The sequence below is a fragment of the Rhinatrema bivittatum genome, chromosome 10 (genome assembly GCF_901001135.1).
Source record: "Rhinatrema bivittatum chromosome 10, aRhiBiv1.1, whole genome shotgun sequence".
Classification (NCBI taxonomy): Eukaryota; Metazoa; Chordata; class Amphibia; order Gymnophiona; family Rhinatrematidae; genus Rhinatrema; species Rhinatrema bivittatum.
In genome coordinates, this window is record NC_042624.1 from 79943182 (window position 1) to 79961898 (window position 18717).

At 43.7% G+C, this 18717-nt stretch overlaps 1 protein-coding gene across 1 annotated transcript in view; it reads left to right on the forward strand.

Annotated features, from left to right (window-relative positions):
- The window catches only part of LOC115099806 (probable ATP-dependent DNA helicase HFM1), a 358874-nt gene that overhangs the window by 57894 nt on the left and 282263 nt on the right, over positions 1 to 18717 (forward strand). The window contains exon 6 of the mRNA XM_029617655.1: positions 17171 to 17329. Within this exon, the coding sequence (XP_029473515.1) occupies positions 17171 to 17329 (159 nt within the window). The remainder of the gene's footprint in view (positions 1 to 17170; positions 17330 to 18717) is intronic.

An 18717-nucleotide genomic window follows, 5' to 3' on the forward strand; every position in this document is an offset into this window, starting at 1 on the left:
GCCTTCTTAAGCCAGGGTGCATATTTTAGTCCAATTAACTGGCGAAATTATGGTTACGGCATCATATATCTGGCGTGGAGTAAGAAAAGCGTGAATCGGAGACCTTTAAGTGAATGCCTTTGTGAAAAGCCAAGTTTTGAGCTTCTTTTTGAACGTTCAACAACAAGTTTCTAGACGAAGGTCCGTGGGGAGAGTATTCCAGTGAGAGGGGCTGGCAGTCGAGAATGCTCGTTTCTTGAGCAGTGACTTGGCTGGAGGTGCATATAAGGTGCCTAAGTAGCTGGTTCTGATAGGTCTCAGTGAAGCGTGAGGACGAAGTGGGTCACTTAGATCTAGTGAAGTTTGGGAATAAATGGTCTTGTGGGTTATGGTTAGTACTTTGAAAATGATTCTAGATTTAATAGGGAGCCAGTGTAGGTTTTTTAAAATAGGTGTGATGTGATCTCATCTACTAGAGTTGGTTAGAATCCTGGCTGCTGAGTTCTGCAACATTTGTAGTGGTTTGGTGGTGATAGCTGGGAGGCCAATCAGCAGCGAGTTGCAATAATCAATTTTTGAAAATAGAATTGTTTGGAGGACTGTAAATGGAGGAGAGGTTTCAGCCTTTTTAATATGTGTAGTTTGTGAAAGCATTCCTTTGTTGTGTTTTTGACAAATTGTTTGAGATTCAATCTATTGTCGATAGTGACGCCTAGGTCTCTTACGTGTGTGTGGGAGATCCTTAGCGGTGTGACTAGATTGTTGGTAGCCTGAAAGTTGTCATCCAAAGTGAACAGCATGAGTTCCGTTTTTGAAGTATTGAGCACTAAGTTGAGACTAGTGAGGAGTGAGTTTATGGACTGTAGACAATTGTTCCAGAAGTTGATGGTGTTGGAGATAGATTCAGTGATTGGCAACAGGATCTGGACGTCGTCGGCATATATGAAGTGTGTGATCTTTAGATTTGAGAGCAGATGACATAGGGGGAGGAGATAGATGTTAAACAGGGTTGGGGAAAGGGAGGATCCTTGAGGGACTCCTAGAGAGGACTTGACCGGGTGAGAGTCCTTGTTACTAATTCTGACCTTGTATGTCCTGTTAAGGAATGATCTGAACCATTCAAGGGCTGAACCTGAGATGCCTATGTCTGAGAGTTGGGAGATGAGGATAGAGTGATTTATGGTGTCAAATGCTGCTGATATATCGAGAAGTGCCAGGAGGTAGGGGGTCTTTTTCTCCAGTCCGGAGAGGACTCTGTCTGAGAATGAGATTAATAGGGATTCCGTACTGAGGGATTTGCAGAATCCGAATTGGGCTGTTGTGAGGAAATTGTGGTCTTCTAGGAATTCTGACAACTGTTTGTTAACAATTCTCTCCATAGGTTTGGCGACAAACGGTAGGTTGGCGATGGGGCGAAAATTGGCCGGGTCTGCAGGGTTCAGGTTGGGTTTCTTGAGGAGAGGTTTGAGGGTTGCTATTTTCAGAGTGTCTGATACTGATCCTTGGGTTAGTGAACGGTTGATGATCTCCGCTAAGGGCTTCGCAATGATGTTTGGGATGGTGAGTAGTAATTTAGATGGAATGGCATCTATCGGATGAGTGGAGGGTTTCATCTTTTTGAGAATCGATTCAACTTCGAGTGAGGAAGTGGGTTCGAAGGATTCTAGTTTTGCTTTCTGGCTGAAGGGGGGGGGGGGGGGAGAGGAAAGCAGGAGGTTCTATATTCGTTGCCAGAGGTGCTATTAGCTTAAGGATTTTGTTTTCGAAGAATTGTGCAAGTTTAGTGCATCTGGATTGAGCTTGATCGTCAGGGATAACTGGTGAGGTGGGTTTTGTGAGCTCTGAGACATATGAAAACAGTGCTTTAGCATCGAAGGAAAAATTGTGAATTTTGTGGGCATAATAATCTCTCTTTGTGCGAAGGATATTATTTCTATAACTGTGCATGAGGGTTTTGTACTCATTTAGTGTATTGTTGGATGGTCTCTTTCGCCATGCATGTTCTTTTTTTCTCAATTCTAGTTTGGTGTTTTTTAGTTCTTGATTGAACCATGGTTTTTTGTTTTTACAGGATGGGTTGAGCTCTTTAGTTTTTAAGGGGCATATTTTTTCTGCCACCTTGTTTGTGATGTTATGCCATGTAGAGATGGCTGTTTCTGCGTCGGAAAGGTCAAGGTTAGTAAGTTCCGATGAAAGGTGAGAGGTAAGGTCTTCCATGGAGCAGGAGTTCCTGTAGTGAATTGTGGTCTTGGTGATTGGTGCTACAGGGTTGTCCTTGACACAAAGATCCGTCGTGATCATTACATGGTCTGACCAAGGGATAGGGGAGCAAAGAGGCGGGGAAGATAGTGTAAGGCCAGAGTTTATGAATATAAGGTCCAGTGTGTGCCCCGCTTTGTGCATGGAACTTTTAACAATTTGTGAGAAGCCCATAGCCTTGAAGGAGGATAATAGCATTTCGCAGTTGGAGAATAGGGGGATCATATCAATGTGAAGGTTAAAGTCTCCCAAGATGACTGTTGGGGTGTCATTATTGACGTGTTTGGCAATAAGCTCTATGAGTGGAGATGGATCCGAATCTAGGAGGCCGGGCAGAGCATAGAGTAGACAAATTTGGAGATGTTTTGAGCTAAAGAGGGCCAATTCCAGCCGGGAGGTATGAATAGTGATCTGTAGGGATAGTCTCAGCTCTTTTTTTTGCAGCTAAGCAGAGTCCCCCCGCCCCTCTTTTTTTTGGTCTGGGTATTGAATGGATATCATAGAGGTGAAGGGGCAGTTGATTGATAAGGGCTAGGTCTGTGGATTTCAATCAGGTTTCTGTGATAGCACATAAATCCGGTTGTGAGTCCAGGAGATAGTCGTTGATTAAATGTGTTTTTTTTCGAAATTGATTGGGCGTTAAAGAGTGTTAGAGAGAATAAGGAAAGCCCAAGGAATTGAGTGAGTGGGGATGTCATAATAGGTATCAGACGCTTAAGTTGGGGGACTGCAGAGTCAGGGCGTTTTATCCGGTTGTTGTAGAGGTTATTGATGGTGGGGATAGGGAACATGAACACGATTGAAGCCCCAAAAGATATTGAAGAAGAGGGTGAGTTGATGACGACCGGATGAGTTAACTATGGTCGGTTGAGGCTTGTCACTGCAGAAAAATGTTAGCTGAGTGGGATGAAGCCCTTAGGGGCTGCCCGGAAGGTGCACAAAGGTCATCGCGAAGGTGTGTGCACTGCGGACTGCTAGTCGGAAGAGAGCTGGATGAGTGCTGGACATGGATGGATGAGCGCTGGATGAGTGCTGGACGTGGATGGATGAGCGCTGGGCGTGGATGAATGAGCGCTGGATGAGTGCTGGACGTGGAGGGATGAGCGCTGGACGTGGATGGATGAGCGTTGGATGAGTGCTTTCAGATGTTAAAACATCTGAAAGGCAGTGGGTGCAGGAAGTCAAGCACGGGGGTGAGGGTATATGCCCTCCCCCTTCACAGCCAGGGTTGTGCTGAGCTCAGATAAAACATAAAAAAAAAAAGAAAAAGCAGAGAACAGAGGAGGGTTTTTGGTAGGATTTCCTCCTTCCTTTGGTCTCCATTCTCAGTGTGCTGATCCAACATTTGTTTCTGTCTCCAAGGGCAGTTAAGGGAGGTGGGAGACTGGCGGGTTGAGCAGCCCTTTTGAGCTAAGCCCCACCCTTAGGCTTTTCTCTGTGCTCCACGTGGTAGGCACCGGCGGCGTTTTTGCTCGTTTTCCTGTGCATTAGGCTGCCCTCTTCAGGAATGTCGGTATATGCAAGTGTGTCTGGTTATGAGTCCAGGTAAAGTTTTTGGATGCTTAGTTGGACGTTTGCTTGGGTGTCCAGGAGGTAGCAGTGTCTGCTTTAGGCGCGCTTTTACCTGTTTTCACAATTTGGGCTGCATTTGGGCACTCATCAAGCACACTTAAGTTTGGAACACCTAGATTTTGGATGCATATATTTTACAGCATGAGTTCAGCTTGACGCACACCTTTCAGCCGCCTGTTAAGCGTTCTGGCAGACTGATGGCACCTATAGCTAAAAAACCGAAATGCCTTTTTGTTATGGGTTCAGACCGTGCACATTGGTAGTCTGCCTAGGGGCTCTGACCTGGGGGGGGCGCTGATCTAACTGAGGTCTACACTGGGGCTACCTGAGGGGCTTATCCCATATAAACACACACAATTACTGGGATTATACCTGGGGGCTTGAACCCAGGATCTTATTCCCTACTCAAAGTGCCACACATAAACTTTGATTCAGTACGTCACGGTTCCAGATATTTAGGAAAGTGAGTTTATTTGAGCAATAGGAGGATAGAACAAATAAAATCAGATTACACAGAAGAAGTAATCGTAGATAATAACAATTGTTACATAGATATAAGAAGCTTACATTTCCAAAGGATCAGCCGTATCATCATGTCCAGGGCTTTCTGTTTCTCGCTGTCTCTCCTTTTACACTACAAATGCTTGTGAAAACAGTGGTGTTCACTCCCTCTGAGCTGTCATCAGATTTCAGGCACAGCTGTGTGGCCTTCACTTTCTCTTTCAGGCTTTAGTATAAGTTAATTGCTAGTTTTTTCATCATAGACTTAGTGGAATAACTAAATAAACAGACTCTTGCCTGTTCATAAACATTTCACAGTGCAAGACAGTAAACAGGAGTTCACTCAGAGTTTGGCCTGTGGCCTTCAAACTAGTTTGGGTCTGGTTGAAAATTCTGAATCCATACAGCCTAACCTCTATGTACATTCTCAGCAAAAATAACAAAAAATGACTCCAACACTTTCCCTCTGTGCTGACTATCATGTTCGGGCATCTCAGTTTGGTGTTCCCTCTAACTTATGCCAGCACTGCTTAGAAGCTCGGAGAATTACCTTCGTCTGATTTTACTAAGCCCAGTTCTTCCCAGCCTGATGAGGGACTGGGTAAAGACATGTCAGGAGGGGCGCCTGACCTTGAAACTCCTTTAGTGGTTCGTCTGCAGGGGAAGGTAGCTCAGTGGGCACAGGATAGATGCCTTCTGGTTTTGGCATGGATCCTTGGAATTTTTGGCATGCAATCCTTTCTTCAGGCGTAGTCTTTGACCCTGACCAATCTTGCCAGGTCAGAGAAGAAGGTGATGACCTTCCACAAGCCCGGTACTGCTGTTAAATGCTGAGGTACACCTAGATCGGCAGCCGGTCTTCCTGATAGGGATCCGGATGGCACAAATCCCTCCTCTCTGGAGGATGGAGAAATTCCTCCGGGTCTTGAACCGTATAGGACTATGTTATGGTTCTTTCATAGAAATGAGTTACCAGCTCTGATTTCCCAGACATTAAAGCAGATGGGAGTACCTGGGGCTGATTCCATGTCTGAGCTAAAGAAAAATTCCATTTTGATTTCTTTTCGTAAAGCCTCTTGTTTTATCCCTGTTACGGAGGCCATTCAAGAATTGATTGATCTTGAGTGGGGTGCCCCAGAGGCTAATTTCAAAGGGGGTCAAGTCTTGTAAGGCCTGTAGCCCCTGGATCCATTGGCGAAAGAGCGGTTATATTTTCCAAAAGTGGACACGCATTGTGTGTGCTGTCTCCAAGCAGATGATTATCTGCTTGGAGGGAAGAGCGGCCTTGAAGGATGCACACGATAGAAGGATTGAGGCCATCCTTAGGCAAGCATTTGAAGCAGTGGCGATGACCTTGCATATAGCTTCTTGTTGTTCCTTTGTGGCTCGCTCTTTTTTACATCTCTCTCAGGAGGGTGATGAATCTGGATTGAATTCCAGGGCAGTTATGGAGCCAGCTGTCACCTTTTTGGCAGATACGGTCTGCAATTTGGCCTGTGCCTCAGCTAGAGGGGGGGCTTTGGTAATAGCAGCCAGGCATCCATTATTGCTGAGAAATTGTTCCGCCGATGCAACCTCCAGGATTACAGTGGCTCCCTATCCATTTGAGGATTGAATATAAAGTGCTCATCTTATCCATAACTTACTGAACCAGGCTAGTACTCCATGGCTTGGCATTGTGCTGAGTGTTTATATCCTTTCAAGAACTCCTAGGTCACAGAATAAGGGGCTTCTCAAAGTTCCATCCATTAATTTGACACATCTTGGCGAGATTAGGGCATGTATGTTTTCTGTAGGTGATCCTATATTATGGAACAGAATGTCAGAAAAGCTAAGAACTGATGTAACCACTGCAACATTTAAAAAATCATTAAAAACTTGACTGTTCCATAGGCATTTTGGGAACACACTCTTCGGAGATGGCTCACAGGAACGTAATTAAGGTCTTTACACCACCTTGTGAATAGATAGTTTGGCAATTCCAGATTTTGTTCTGTTAGTATTGTTTGTTTTTTAAATTTTATGTATGTGCCATTTGGTTTGTAAACTGTATTGGCCTCTTCTGATAATGCGGGATAAAAATGATTTTAAATAAATCGGCCATCTTCTTGGCTTGGGCAGTGACTTTCTCGGTTAAATAATTGATCTGTTCCCATAGTTCATGCAGTTCTTGGGCGGAGAGTTGCGCCATTGGAGAGGGCACTGTCATAGTCAGTGGCAGAGGAGGCAGAGGTTGTTTTCCATAGAACAGCTGGAAGGACGAAAAACCGGTGGAGACATTGTTAAATAAATAAGGCTGATGTGCACGGAACAGGAGAGAGACCTTGGGGTGATAATGTCTAATGATCTGAAGTCGGCAAAACAATGTGACAAGGCGATAGCTAAAGCCAGAAGAATGCTGGGCTGCATAGAGAGAGGAATATCGAGTAAGAAAAGGGAAGTGATTATCCCCTTGTACAGGTCCTTGGTGAGGCCTCACCTGGAGTACTGTGTTCAGTTCTGCAGACCGTATCTCCAAAGAGACAGAGACAAGATGGAGGCGGTCCACAGAAGGGCGACCAGAAAGGTGGAGGGTCTTCATCAAATGACTTATGAGGAGAGATTGAAGAATCTAAATATGTATACCCTGGAGGAAAGGAGGAGCAGAGGTGATATGATACAGACTTTCAGATACTTGAAAGGTTTTAATGATCCAAAGACAACGACAAACCTTTTCCGTCGGGAAAAAAATCAGCAGAACCAGAGGTCACAATTTGAAACTCAGGGAGGAAGACTCAGAACCAATGTCAGGAAGTATTTCTTCACGGAGAGGGTGGTGGATGCCTGGAATGCCCTTCCGGAGGAAGTGGTGAAGACCAGAACTGTGAAGGACTTCAAAGAGGCGTGGGATAAACACTGTGGATCCATAAAGTCTAGAGGACGTGAATGAAGACTGGGTGGCTCGCGGGAATGATGGCTACTGCCTTGAGATAATATCCTTATTCAATAAACATACACACAATTAATGCGACTCCAACAATGCTCTAAGCTTCAACGGCAAGAGGAACTGTGGAAAAAGATTTGCATTCACAAAAAGCAGGGAGTAGCTTGCTTGTTACGGCGGTTACTACCCCAAACCAAATAAGCCTGATACTTAACTTTCAATACATACCCAGCATAGCTCTCTGCTTCAATGGCAGGGAGATTGAAGAAAAGTGGATCTATATACAGACAACAACCAACAAGGACTGAATTACATAGTCTGGGTAAACAAATAAGCATGGGTGTAGCTTGCTTATTGCGGCGGTTACTACCCCTAACTAATTAAGCTAGATATTCACTTAGATGCAGTTCCAACACTGCTCTCTACATTAATGGTGGGGGTGGAAGGGAAATAGAACCAAAAGGTTACTAAGAGCCAAGACTAACAGAAGTATGAGAAAAAAAAATAAAAAGTGCAAAGCTTACTGGGCAGACTGGATGGGCCGTTTGGTCTTCTTCTGTCGTCATTTCTATGTTTCTATGATGTGGTTATTATGGGAGAATTCAGCTCATGGTAAAAGAGTAGCCCAGTTATCCTGGCATTCATTGACATAGGAGCAAAGGAAGGTTTTAAGAGTACGATTGGTACTTCCGCCTGTCCGTTGCCTTTTCAGGTGGTAGGCTGTAGAGTAGTCAAGTGTTATATCAAACTATTTGCAAAACGAGCGCTAGTACCTCGTGGTGAACTGAACTCATCTGACAGTATATACTTTAGTAGGCCATGGAGGCGAAAGACATGGAGAGTGAAGAGAAGCGCTGACTTCGAAATGGAAGGACGGCCTGGTAATGGGGGGGAAGTATGCCATTTTCAAGAATTGCTCAATCACCACCCAAATCACGGTGGCACCATCAGAGATAGGGAGATCCACGATAAAGTCCTTGGACTGGTGGGTTTAGGGTTCTCTGGGGGCTGGCAATGGCTGTAACAGTCTCCAGGGTCAGCCATGCAGTGCTTTTTGCTGTGCGCAAGTGGGGCACAAGTCAACATAGGCCATGATGTCTTGCTTCATTTGGGGCCACCAGTAGTGATGTTGAAGCACTTCAAGGGTTCATGCCCATCCTGGATGACCTGCGATATGGGTCCATTTCAACACTTTCTCATGCATTCTGGAAGGTACAACCATCTTCCCTGGAGAGATGGATACCGTGGTGGCCAGGAGTATCGATAATGTGCCTGGGAGTTCTGGGAGATCCACAGTTTGGAAGGAGCGAGAGAGGGTGTCTGCCTATTTATTCTTGAGCGCTGGGTGTAATTCAAAATTGAAGAGAGCGAAGAATAAACACCAACAGGCCTGTCTTGTATTAAGTTGCTGAGCTTGATGTAGATGATCAAGATTCTTGTGGTCAGTATATATATTGTAACACAGTGTTGAGCTCCTTTGAATAAATGGCACCATTCCTTGAGAGCTAGTTTGACGGCCAAGAGCTCTAAATCTCCAATGTTGTAATTGCATTCATCTGGGGAGAACTTCTTAGAAAAGAAGGAAAATGGATGACGTACCCTTTTGGGAGTGTGTTGACTGAGGACAGCCCCTACCTCCAGAGTAGAGGCATCTACCTCTAAGATGAAGGGTCATATAGAATCTGGTTGACATAGGCAAGGCTTTCAGCAAAGGCATTCTTTAACATTTGGAATGCTTCAGTAGCCTCAGATGGTCAATCTTTGATGTTGGCACTCTTGCAGATAAGGGTAGCAAGGGGAACTGCCACAGACAAGTAATGTGGGATAACCTGCCAGTAATAATTAGCAAATCCCAGAAATCTTTATGAGGCCTGGAGCCCTTCAGGGCAAGGACAGACCATGATGGCTTTTATCTTGGCAGGATCCATTCAGAACCCGACTCATGAGACTGTGTACCCAAGGAAGGGGAGCTCCTCTTGTCAACAGACATTTTTCCAATTTGGTGTAGAGATTATTTTCTTGCAGGTGTTCCAGGACAATACGAACATCTCTTCAGTAGGAACTCAGGGTTTGAGAAAAGATCAGCATGTCGTCCAAATATACAACCACACAGATGTATAGCAGATCATGAAAGATCTCATTGACCATTTTCTAGAAAACCGCTGAGGGGTTGCAAAGTCCAAAAGGCATAACCAAATACTTGTAATGTCCATTGTGAGTGTTAAATGTCGTTTTCTGAGGGGGATCCAAGATGGCTGCTGCACAGCTGTACCGTTTTTGAGAGCTCCTGAGGATTTCTCCTGTTTCTTCGTTTCTTGCGAACTTTATCACCAGTTTCCTCGATATAGGGAAACGCAAAGGAGCCATTTGACAGGGCAAGATGGCCGAACCAGCGGTTGCCCTTCGTCAAGCATCTATTCTCGAACATGCTTCTCCCCAAGTATTGGTGGCCGAAGCTGGCTTGGCTGGCTTAGGGGACGCCAGCCCGTCAGCGGAAGTTTCTCTCAGCCCCAACCTCTGTTCCACACCTTGTCTTCCTGTGGGAGTTTCTTTCTCTCTCTGTGCTCCATCCGAAGCTGCTGGGTTCCTGGACAACTAATTTATCTTCAGGCTCTGTGTCATCTGCTATTATCCATTACCTCTAATAGTGGAGCTCTTCGACCGCCTATAGGGTGCAAAGATTTTCACAAAGTTGGATCTCATGGGTGTGTACAATGTCATCTGCATTAAAGCTAATGATGAATGGAAAGCCACATTTTTTAAAACTCTTTATTTGTAATTTTAAGTCAAATATTCAGGCTCTATGTCATCTGCCATTCTGACGCTGTTTCAGCTTCTGAGTTTAGCTGGGAAATCTTTAGAGCTCCGAGAAGAGCAAGTTGGTGCTGGAAAATCAGTTCTATTCCCAGTTCCATTCCCTGACCTGTCGGCTAGAGCACCTGAATCAGGTATGAAGGATTCTAATGCATTTGCAAAAGCTCCTGTTACGGCACTCTGTGTTTCTACTGTTTTTGTCAAGCCTGCAGTCATTTCCTTGGACAGTTTTTGGACAGTTATGATGCCAATTAATAAATCAGTTTTGTCCTTGGTTTCTTTGACCACTGACTTACATAATAATTTTCAATCTCATGAGCAACTTCTCAGTTCTTTGGAGAAAAAGAAATCTGATGTTGAAATATCCTTAACTCAAGTTCAAGAAGTTCAATCTCACATTATTAAATATCTGTCTGTTACTTCTCGCAGAATTGAGACTATTGAAAGTTCTCTCAGGTCATTAAACTTGAGACTGCTCAATTTTCCAAGGATTCCATTTATTACCCCATCTGACCTTTTTTCTTATTTGAAAGAAGTTCTGCTCATTAAAGTTTTCTTTCTTCCTGCTCCCAAATTATTGGATAATTCTTCAGTGAAAGTACCAGTTAATTTAACTGATTTTTTGAAAAATCTAATGATGAAAATGTTACAGATCGTGCTACTCTTCTGGTCTCATTTGTCTTTATGCAAGATCATCATAATGTTTTTCGTCTATATTTTCGAGATAAAGACGTTTTGTTTAAAGGCCAAAAGATTTGGATGTTTTCCGATATATCCAGAGTGACACAAGAAAGAAGGAAATTTTTTTTAGCAATGAAAGCTGCTGTTTTATCTCTTGGAGCATCATGTGTTATATTTATGTATTTATTTATTGAGTTTTATATACCGTCATTCAGTTTAGCCATCACAATGGTTTACAATTATCGATGGGTAAGAGGTTAGGATGGGGATTAACATCATATTCATATTGGTTAATACATTTTCGATGGATAAAGTGTTAGAAGGTTAGTAGATGCATTGAAGTACATAGAGCATTCATTTATACATACAGCATTCATTTAAAGCATTATTAGGATTGAGGGGGATATTCTTAACATAGCAAGGGGAACATGGTGGGGTTCTGAATGAAGGTTAATAGGGCAGGGGTAAGGGGGTTTCAGTCCAGATTTGTGTTATATTTTGGGGAGGGGAGTGTATGATTCATTGGGTGTTTTGGTAGGCTTTGGTGAACATCCAGGTTGTAAGTTCCTTTTTGAACTTTTCCTTGTAAACGTGTCATAACTCTTGAATCTTCTAGATTTTGTTTTTTGATCCTATTCAGTTGAAGAACTTTTTGGAAGCCCAGTGAGTGGTTTTGGAATCTTCTGCTACTGTTAATGTGGGAATTTAATGATGGGGTCTAGTCTCCTGTGCATCTCTGATCTCTATCTATAGATTATAGTTGTATGTTAATAGCCTTTCCCCATGGCTTTTTCCTCTTCCCCTCCTCTTTTTTAATTGGGGACTAATTGTGGCAATATATACAGATATATAATATTTTCTTTTGATTGTCTATTTTTCCTGTCAAATATTCTTTTGTTTTGAATATTTGACTTAAAATTACAAATAAAGAGTTTAAAAAAATGTGGTTTTCCATTCATCATTAGTCTTAATGCAGATGAGACTGTACATACCCATGAGATCCAACTTTGTGAAAATTTTTGCACCCTATAGGCGGTCGAAGAGCTCCGCTATTAGCGGTAATGGATAATGGTCCTCCTTAATGATGGCATTCAAACCATGGTAGTCTATGCACGATCTGAGGGATCCATCTTTCTTTGCAATGAAGAAGAACCCAGCCCTTGATGGGGAGGATGAAGGGCAAATAAATCCACATTCCAAATTCTCCTTAATGTAGGCGGTCATGGCCTGAGTCTCTGCGAGAGACAGGGTAAACCCGTCGATGTGGGAGCATGGTTCCTGGGATGAGTTCAATGCCACGGTTGTATGTGTGATGAGAAGGCAGTACTTAGCACTCTTTTTTTTTAAAAATCAATATAACCCACAGGTGCAGCTGAAAAACAGAATACTTCAAATTATCAATATTCAGCTGGAAAAGAGCTCATGAATGGATATATCTAGCAACCGTCATAAATGGCCTCAATGAATTTGTGGCTTATTGATAAAGCCTATGATACTTAAGGCTGATATAATCATAGGTTGCAGATAGATTTGTTTATGCACCAACCGGTGCGATAAGGCTGGAGCACAATCACTGTATGCTTTGAGTAACTAGTGTGTGCACTTATCTTAGATTGCCACGTAGAGAGAGCTGGCTTGTACGGTCCTGAAGTTTGCCTCCGACACTGTAGTGTTTCGGAGCCTTATACTCCTTCCTCAGGGATCTCCAGGTGTAAACGAGCCATCTACATAAATCTGCGTGGAAGACAATACAGCATGAGAGTTCTTTGAATGTCAAACGACTAAAATATATATAATGGCGGTCAGAGATGGAAATAAAACTTACTCCATGTTGTCTGGTCAGTACTTAGCTCAAAAGCGACGAATACTTATGCGCTGTGATGATTAAAAATGAAAGAAACATTCATTAAATGTAAGGTACCAACTTCAATGTTTTAGCGTCGGGAGCGAAATAGATTCTTCTATGGCTGTACTTACGTGCACTGTGTTGGAGTGACCTGCCAGCGTGCCGTCTCAATTACTGACAGCTCGAGCGTCGGGAAGACGCCGAATTTAAAGGGATTCCATCGACTGAAGCAGTCGGAGGAAGTGACGTATGGGTGACATATTGGTATAAGCCTTAAAAGGTAATTGACGTCATGAGGGGACCCCCTTAATTGTTGATACCAAATATGGTTGATGACGAAACTACGGCGGCCATATTGGCAAGGGGAATACCTGTTTGCTAATACCAAACATGGTTAATGACGTAGCTGTAACAGCCATTTTGAAAGAGGTTGAAATTGAACTTTTCCGGGGGAAAGGGAAACCTGCCTTGGAGATGTTTTATTCAGATGAGGGAGAACCACTCGACCTTCTCATTTAGTCCTTGGGGTTCAACAGATCGCAATTTGAAAATCCATCGATTCTCTTTGTAGTTGAGTAGAGTTGAACGATCTCCCCCTCTCCAATTCGGGGGAATGTGTTCCAGGATAACCCACTTGAAATCTGCAAATGTATGTGAACAGGAAATGCAGTGTTGGACCAATGGTGCTTTTATATCTTTGGTGTTAATTCTGCTGCGATGTTCTGTCAAACGGGTACGGATCTTGCGTCTGGTCCGTCCCACATAGACTCTGTTGCAGGGACATTGAAGAGCATAGATCACAAATTCAGTATTACAATTCACTTGATGTTTGATGGGAATCTGAAGACCAGTTTGAGGGTCTTGCCACTGTGAACCGATGTGTGCTTGGGAACAGACTGAACAATTGCCACATGTTGTTTGTCCAGCCCGCTGTGGATGAGGGGGGAGAACCTTATCAACTGCCCGAACTATCCTTTGTTTAATGTTGGTACCTCGAGAGTATGCGAACATGGGGGGATCTTGGAAGATGGCATGGGGACTGAGGACGTGCCAATTGTTCAAAATGGCTGTTTTAACATGAGATGTAAGATTAGTATAAGGTAAAACACAAATCAGGTTCGTGACTTCATTTCTTTGTCTATATTGAAGTAATTGATCCCTGTCTGAAAAAGTTGCTCTTTTATATGCTCTTCGAATGACTCGGTCTGGGTAACCCCGCTCTTGAAATCTGTGACCCAATTTGGCTGCTTGGTTGTGAAACTCTTGTTTCACAACACTTCCTCCGACTGCTTCAGTCGATGGAATCCCTTTAAATTCGGCGTCTTCCCGACGCTCGAGCTGTCAGTAATTGAGACGGCACGCTGGCAGGTCACTCCAACACAGTGCACGTAAGTACAGCCATAGAAGAATCTATTTCGCTCCCGACGCTAAAACATTGAAGTCGGTACCTTACATTTAATGAATGTTTCTTTCATTTTTAATCATCACAGCGCATAAGTATTCGTCGCTTTTGAGCTAAGTACTGACCAGACAACATGGAGTAAGTTTTATTTCCATCTCTGACCGCCATTATATATATTTTAGTCGTTTGACATTCAAAGAACTCTCATGCTGTATTGTCTGGCTCGTTTACACCTGGAGATCCCTGAGGAAGGAGTATAAGGCTCCGAAACACTACAGTGTCGGAGGCAAACTTCAGGACCGTACAAGCCAGCTCTCTCTACGTGGCAATCTAAGATAAGTGCACACACTAGTTACTCAAAGCATACAGTGATTGTGCTCCAGCCTTATCGCACCGGTTGGTGCATAAACAAATCTATCTGCAACCTATGATTATATCAGCCTTAAGTATCATAGGCTTTATCAATAAGCCACAAATTCATTGAGGCCATTTATGACGATTGCTAGATATATCCATTCATGAGCTCTTTTCCAGCTGAATATTGATAATTTGAAGTATTCTCTTTTTTTTAAAAGCATTCCTTCTAATCTCTTTTTTTTAAAAGCATTCCTTCTAATCTGCATTCTGAGGCAGAAGTCATTGGACCGTCGCCTCCTTAATTCTAAGACTAATTCTGGGTTATACCAGCACCAAGCAGGAGACTGTGCAGCCATGGCCCAGTGGGCAAGTTGTAAGATAGACCAGTTGAAATGTGGTTGATGCTGTTGGAGCCATAGCAGACCAAGTATGATGGGATGGATGGCCCTGGAAGTCATGTAAAAATTGATTTTTTCCATGTGCAGGAGGGTGGTGTATAAGGCCACAGGCACCGTGTTCATGGTAACATGGTCTGGAAGTGGGTTTCTGTAGACAGAGGAAATAACCAAAATAGAAATCATTGGGACTGTGGGAATCTGGAGTTGGTTGACTAGTTCTTTTAAGATGAATTTTCCTCCAGAACCAGAATCTACAAAGGCTTTTGTGGAGAAACAAGTGGAACCCAATTCCTGCCAGAATGGTGAGGCCTAGGGTCATCTTCCTGTAGGACCCTAGGCATTTTAAGTTTCCCAACCCGAGGCAAGATGGCGGCATAGCCAAAGTTGTGTTGCTCTGCTGCCCCAGCCTTTGTTTCATGCTTACCTCTTTTCCTGGAAATGCCTTCCAAACGTAAGGGAAAGGTAAAGGTCTTCCCTCCAGACTCCTTTCCTCTACCGGGCTAGCAGATTATAACCACTTACACAACTTCCACAACAGTTGGTCAGGGAGCTGAAGATCCTGGTGTGTCTCGCAGTGTGGGAAAACCGTGTTTCCCCGCAGATGAGTCGTCCCTGAGAATGGACTTACAAGCCTTCTCCTGTGCAGAGAGGTGCTCTGGCTAGCGTTGCCGTGATGCACAGTAATGACGTGCTGGGCGTGATCGCAGTGAAGGGGTCACTTGCTTCTGTAACACCACTGCTGTAGGATCTGTCTTCCTTGCATGAGAAAGATTTGCATCCAGTGGAGGCAGTGCATGCAGATCTTTCTCATGCATATTCATTATGGATATCCTGAAAACCTGGCCTGTTTGCGGCCCTCGAGGACTGGAGTTCGCCATCCCTGGTCTAGAGGGTGGCTACTAAAATGATCAGTGGTCTTCATTCTAAAGCATATGGGGATAGAGTTAAAGATCTAAACATGTATATCCTGCAGGAAAGACAGGATAGGGGAGATATGATAGAGACATTTAAATACCTCTAAGGTTTCCATGCCAAAGGAGGTAGGCCTCTTTCAAAGGAAAGAAGGCTCTAGAGCAAGGGTTCATGGGCAATGCTTCGTCCAAGGAGTGATTAGGTGTGTGCTATCTTTTTTTAATCCATCAGTTTTTGAATGCCAGTGTTAATGTTGCATTTCTATATATTACACATAGAAAAATTTATATGGGCAGCCATGTAAAATCTCTGAGGGAAGCTCCAAAATGTATGAGCAATCACTCACACACTCAGCTTAGAGGGAACTGTTGTCGTGGAATGAGAATGAAAGGGGTAGATTCGTGGGTAATCTAAGGAAATGTTTCTTTACAGAGATGGTAGTAGATATATGGAACAGCCTTCCTGTAGAGGTGGTGGAGACAAGGGTATCTGAACTCAAAAAGGCATGGGACAAACTCAGAGGATCTCTCTAGAGGAAGTGATAGGAATTGTAAAACTGAGTAGTTGGTGTGGATGGCCAATCACCATAATGGTCTTTTTCTGTCGTCATATTTATATATTTCTATGTCTTTTCCTTTTTTAAATTGAAATCAGCCTATAGCTAGCGATTCCCCACCTGTGAAGGCTACATATCCTGCTTGACCTTGGAGAAAGTAAAAGTTGCATACCTATAACAGGTATTCTCCAAGGACAGTTGGCTATAAGTCCTTACAGAACCCCCACCCACATGATCTTTGAATTTGTTCCTATATATTGGGATCTATTTTAAGATCTGAAGGAGCACTTTGTGCCATCTGTGATACAGAACAGCATGTACATGCTCAGTAAAGTATGCCAATAGCTTCTAGAAGCTTTGGAGTAAACTTCACCTGCCAGGCTCTGTTGGATGACGTCCGTTTCCTATGAGGACTTTCATCTTGCTGTCCTCTAAGAACTCATGGTACAGGTAAGCAACTTTTGCTTTCCAGCCCCATTTTTCATGATTCCCTATTTGCAGTTAGCTGAATTTGGTCAAGAGCATGTTCAATTTAGCATGACCATGCTATTTAGCCTGCCTTTGGGACATCAGATGGTCATTAGTTAATGTCAGGTTCTAGCAGCTATTAAATAGCCTGCATTTAGTGACCTCTTATTAAATAGCATAGAGAGACTGAGCATATAGTGTGAGCTTGTTAACTCCTCGTTTGTACATGACATTCTTTCATTTACACACACATGCTAATAGCTTTTTTGGTCACTTTTACTTGCATGTTAAGCTTGCTATTTTTAGCATGCATACAAGATGTATAATGTGCACTGGCTGCAAAATGATGATTAATTCACTGAGCCAAAGTGAAATTCTTTGAGTTTTTGTTATTTGCTCATAGCTTAATGGAAATATGTCTTCTAAGCTGAAATTGATACAATTCTAATCTCCACAAGTCTAGATATGCTTTAATTTCATGACATTTCTAAATTTGTTTTAGGTGCATGTTGTGAAAGATGAAAGCCGTGGTGCAACTCTTGAGGTGGTAGTCAGTCGAATGAAAACAATACAGTCCTGTCTATCTCGCAGCTGTGAGAATCCTGACGTTGTTCCCATGAGATTTGTGGCTGTTTCTGCAACAATCCCTAATGCTGAAGATGTAATTTGGAATCATATGAAATTTAGTATTTCCTATTACTAAATTATCTTTTGTCAATTTTGAAGTTTGCTTAACCATTCTTCTAAGAAAAAAAAAAGGTTACTTACCTGTAATAGGTGTTCTTCGATGGAGAACAGGATGTTATCCCTCACATATAGGTGACATCATCAGATGAAGTCCAGCAGAGAACTTTGATTTCAAAGATTTGAAGTTTTTAGCATGCTCCACTAAGCATGCGCAGCTGCAGTCACCTCCTTGCTTCCCAGGCAGGGTCCCTTAGTACAATAAAACTAAGTTCCTGAACATACCCAGATCAGTCCAGAAAAGTGGGTTGTGTATCCCTACCAGCAGGTGGAGTCAGAGAACAATTAGAACTTTGGGCACTGTGTTGTGTCCGCCAGTACCCGACGCCCTCTCTCCGCCCTCTTTACCTCTTTGGCGACTCCCTCTTCGCCCTCGGGAAGATTGGTTGCCGCGGCATCCTTCTGCCGTAGTCCTCTGGCGTCTCCGGACCGGCTAGACGCTGCAACCCGCCATGTTTCCTGGAGGCCTAGGGGCGCGCGTGCACGGCGTGGCCCCGACTGAAGTACCGGCGATGGCGCAAACCTCAGGGGCATCCTCCTGAGATGACGTTACCCGTGATGGATATATAAGGTCTTAGAATTTGCTAACAGATTGAGTTAGCAAGGGTTCGGGTTACTCTACCTAAGCTACTCTGCCTCCTCGGACTTACCAGGGGTACCCGCTCCTCTGGAGCCTCGCTCTCTCCTTTGTTTTTCAAGTGACAGTCTGGAACCGGTACTCGCTCCTCGAGGGCCCTCGTTCCCAGACTTGCTCCGTATTCTCTTCTGCCTGGAAGTCATCACTGCCAACTACATCAGTGAGTTACCATCGCTCTCTCAGAGCTTTCCCTGGAACCAGGTACTCGCTCCTCAAGGGCCTATACATTCCAACTCCTGGGCTTCTATGAGACATTGTGTGTGTTACCATCAGGTTCGGTACATGAACTCTGCATACCCTGCCTACTCACTATATTTCAGTTTCTCTACAGCTCAGCCTCCAGGGATCGCTGTTCCAGTATCTGAGGGACTACAGTCCAGCCGGGCATTCCAGCTCACTACTGCCACCTCTGGTGGTTCAGTATACTGTCTAATAAAAGAACTGGTGCGTGTCTGTCTCCTAATTCTGAGCCTGACCGGTGGTCCCTCTCAGGATCTTTCCCCGGGGGCATGGTCATCTGCCACTGGTCTAAGGATCCACCCACAACTCTCCTAAATAACATCACACTGCTACATAATGAGAGTGCCACCTGCAGTCACTCAGTATTTCTCTGACTCCAGCGGGTGGTAGAGATGCACACCTGCAGTCTTTAGTTATATTTTTTATTT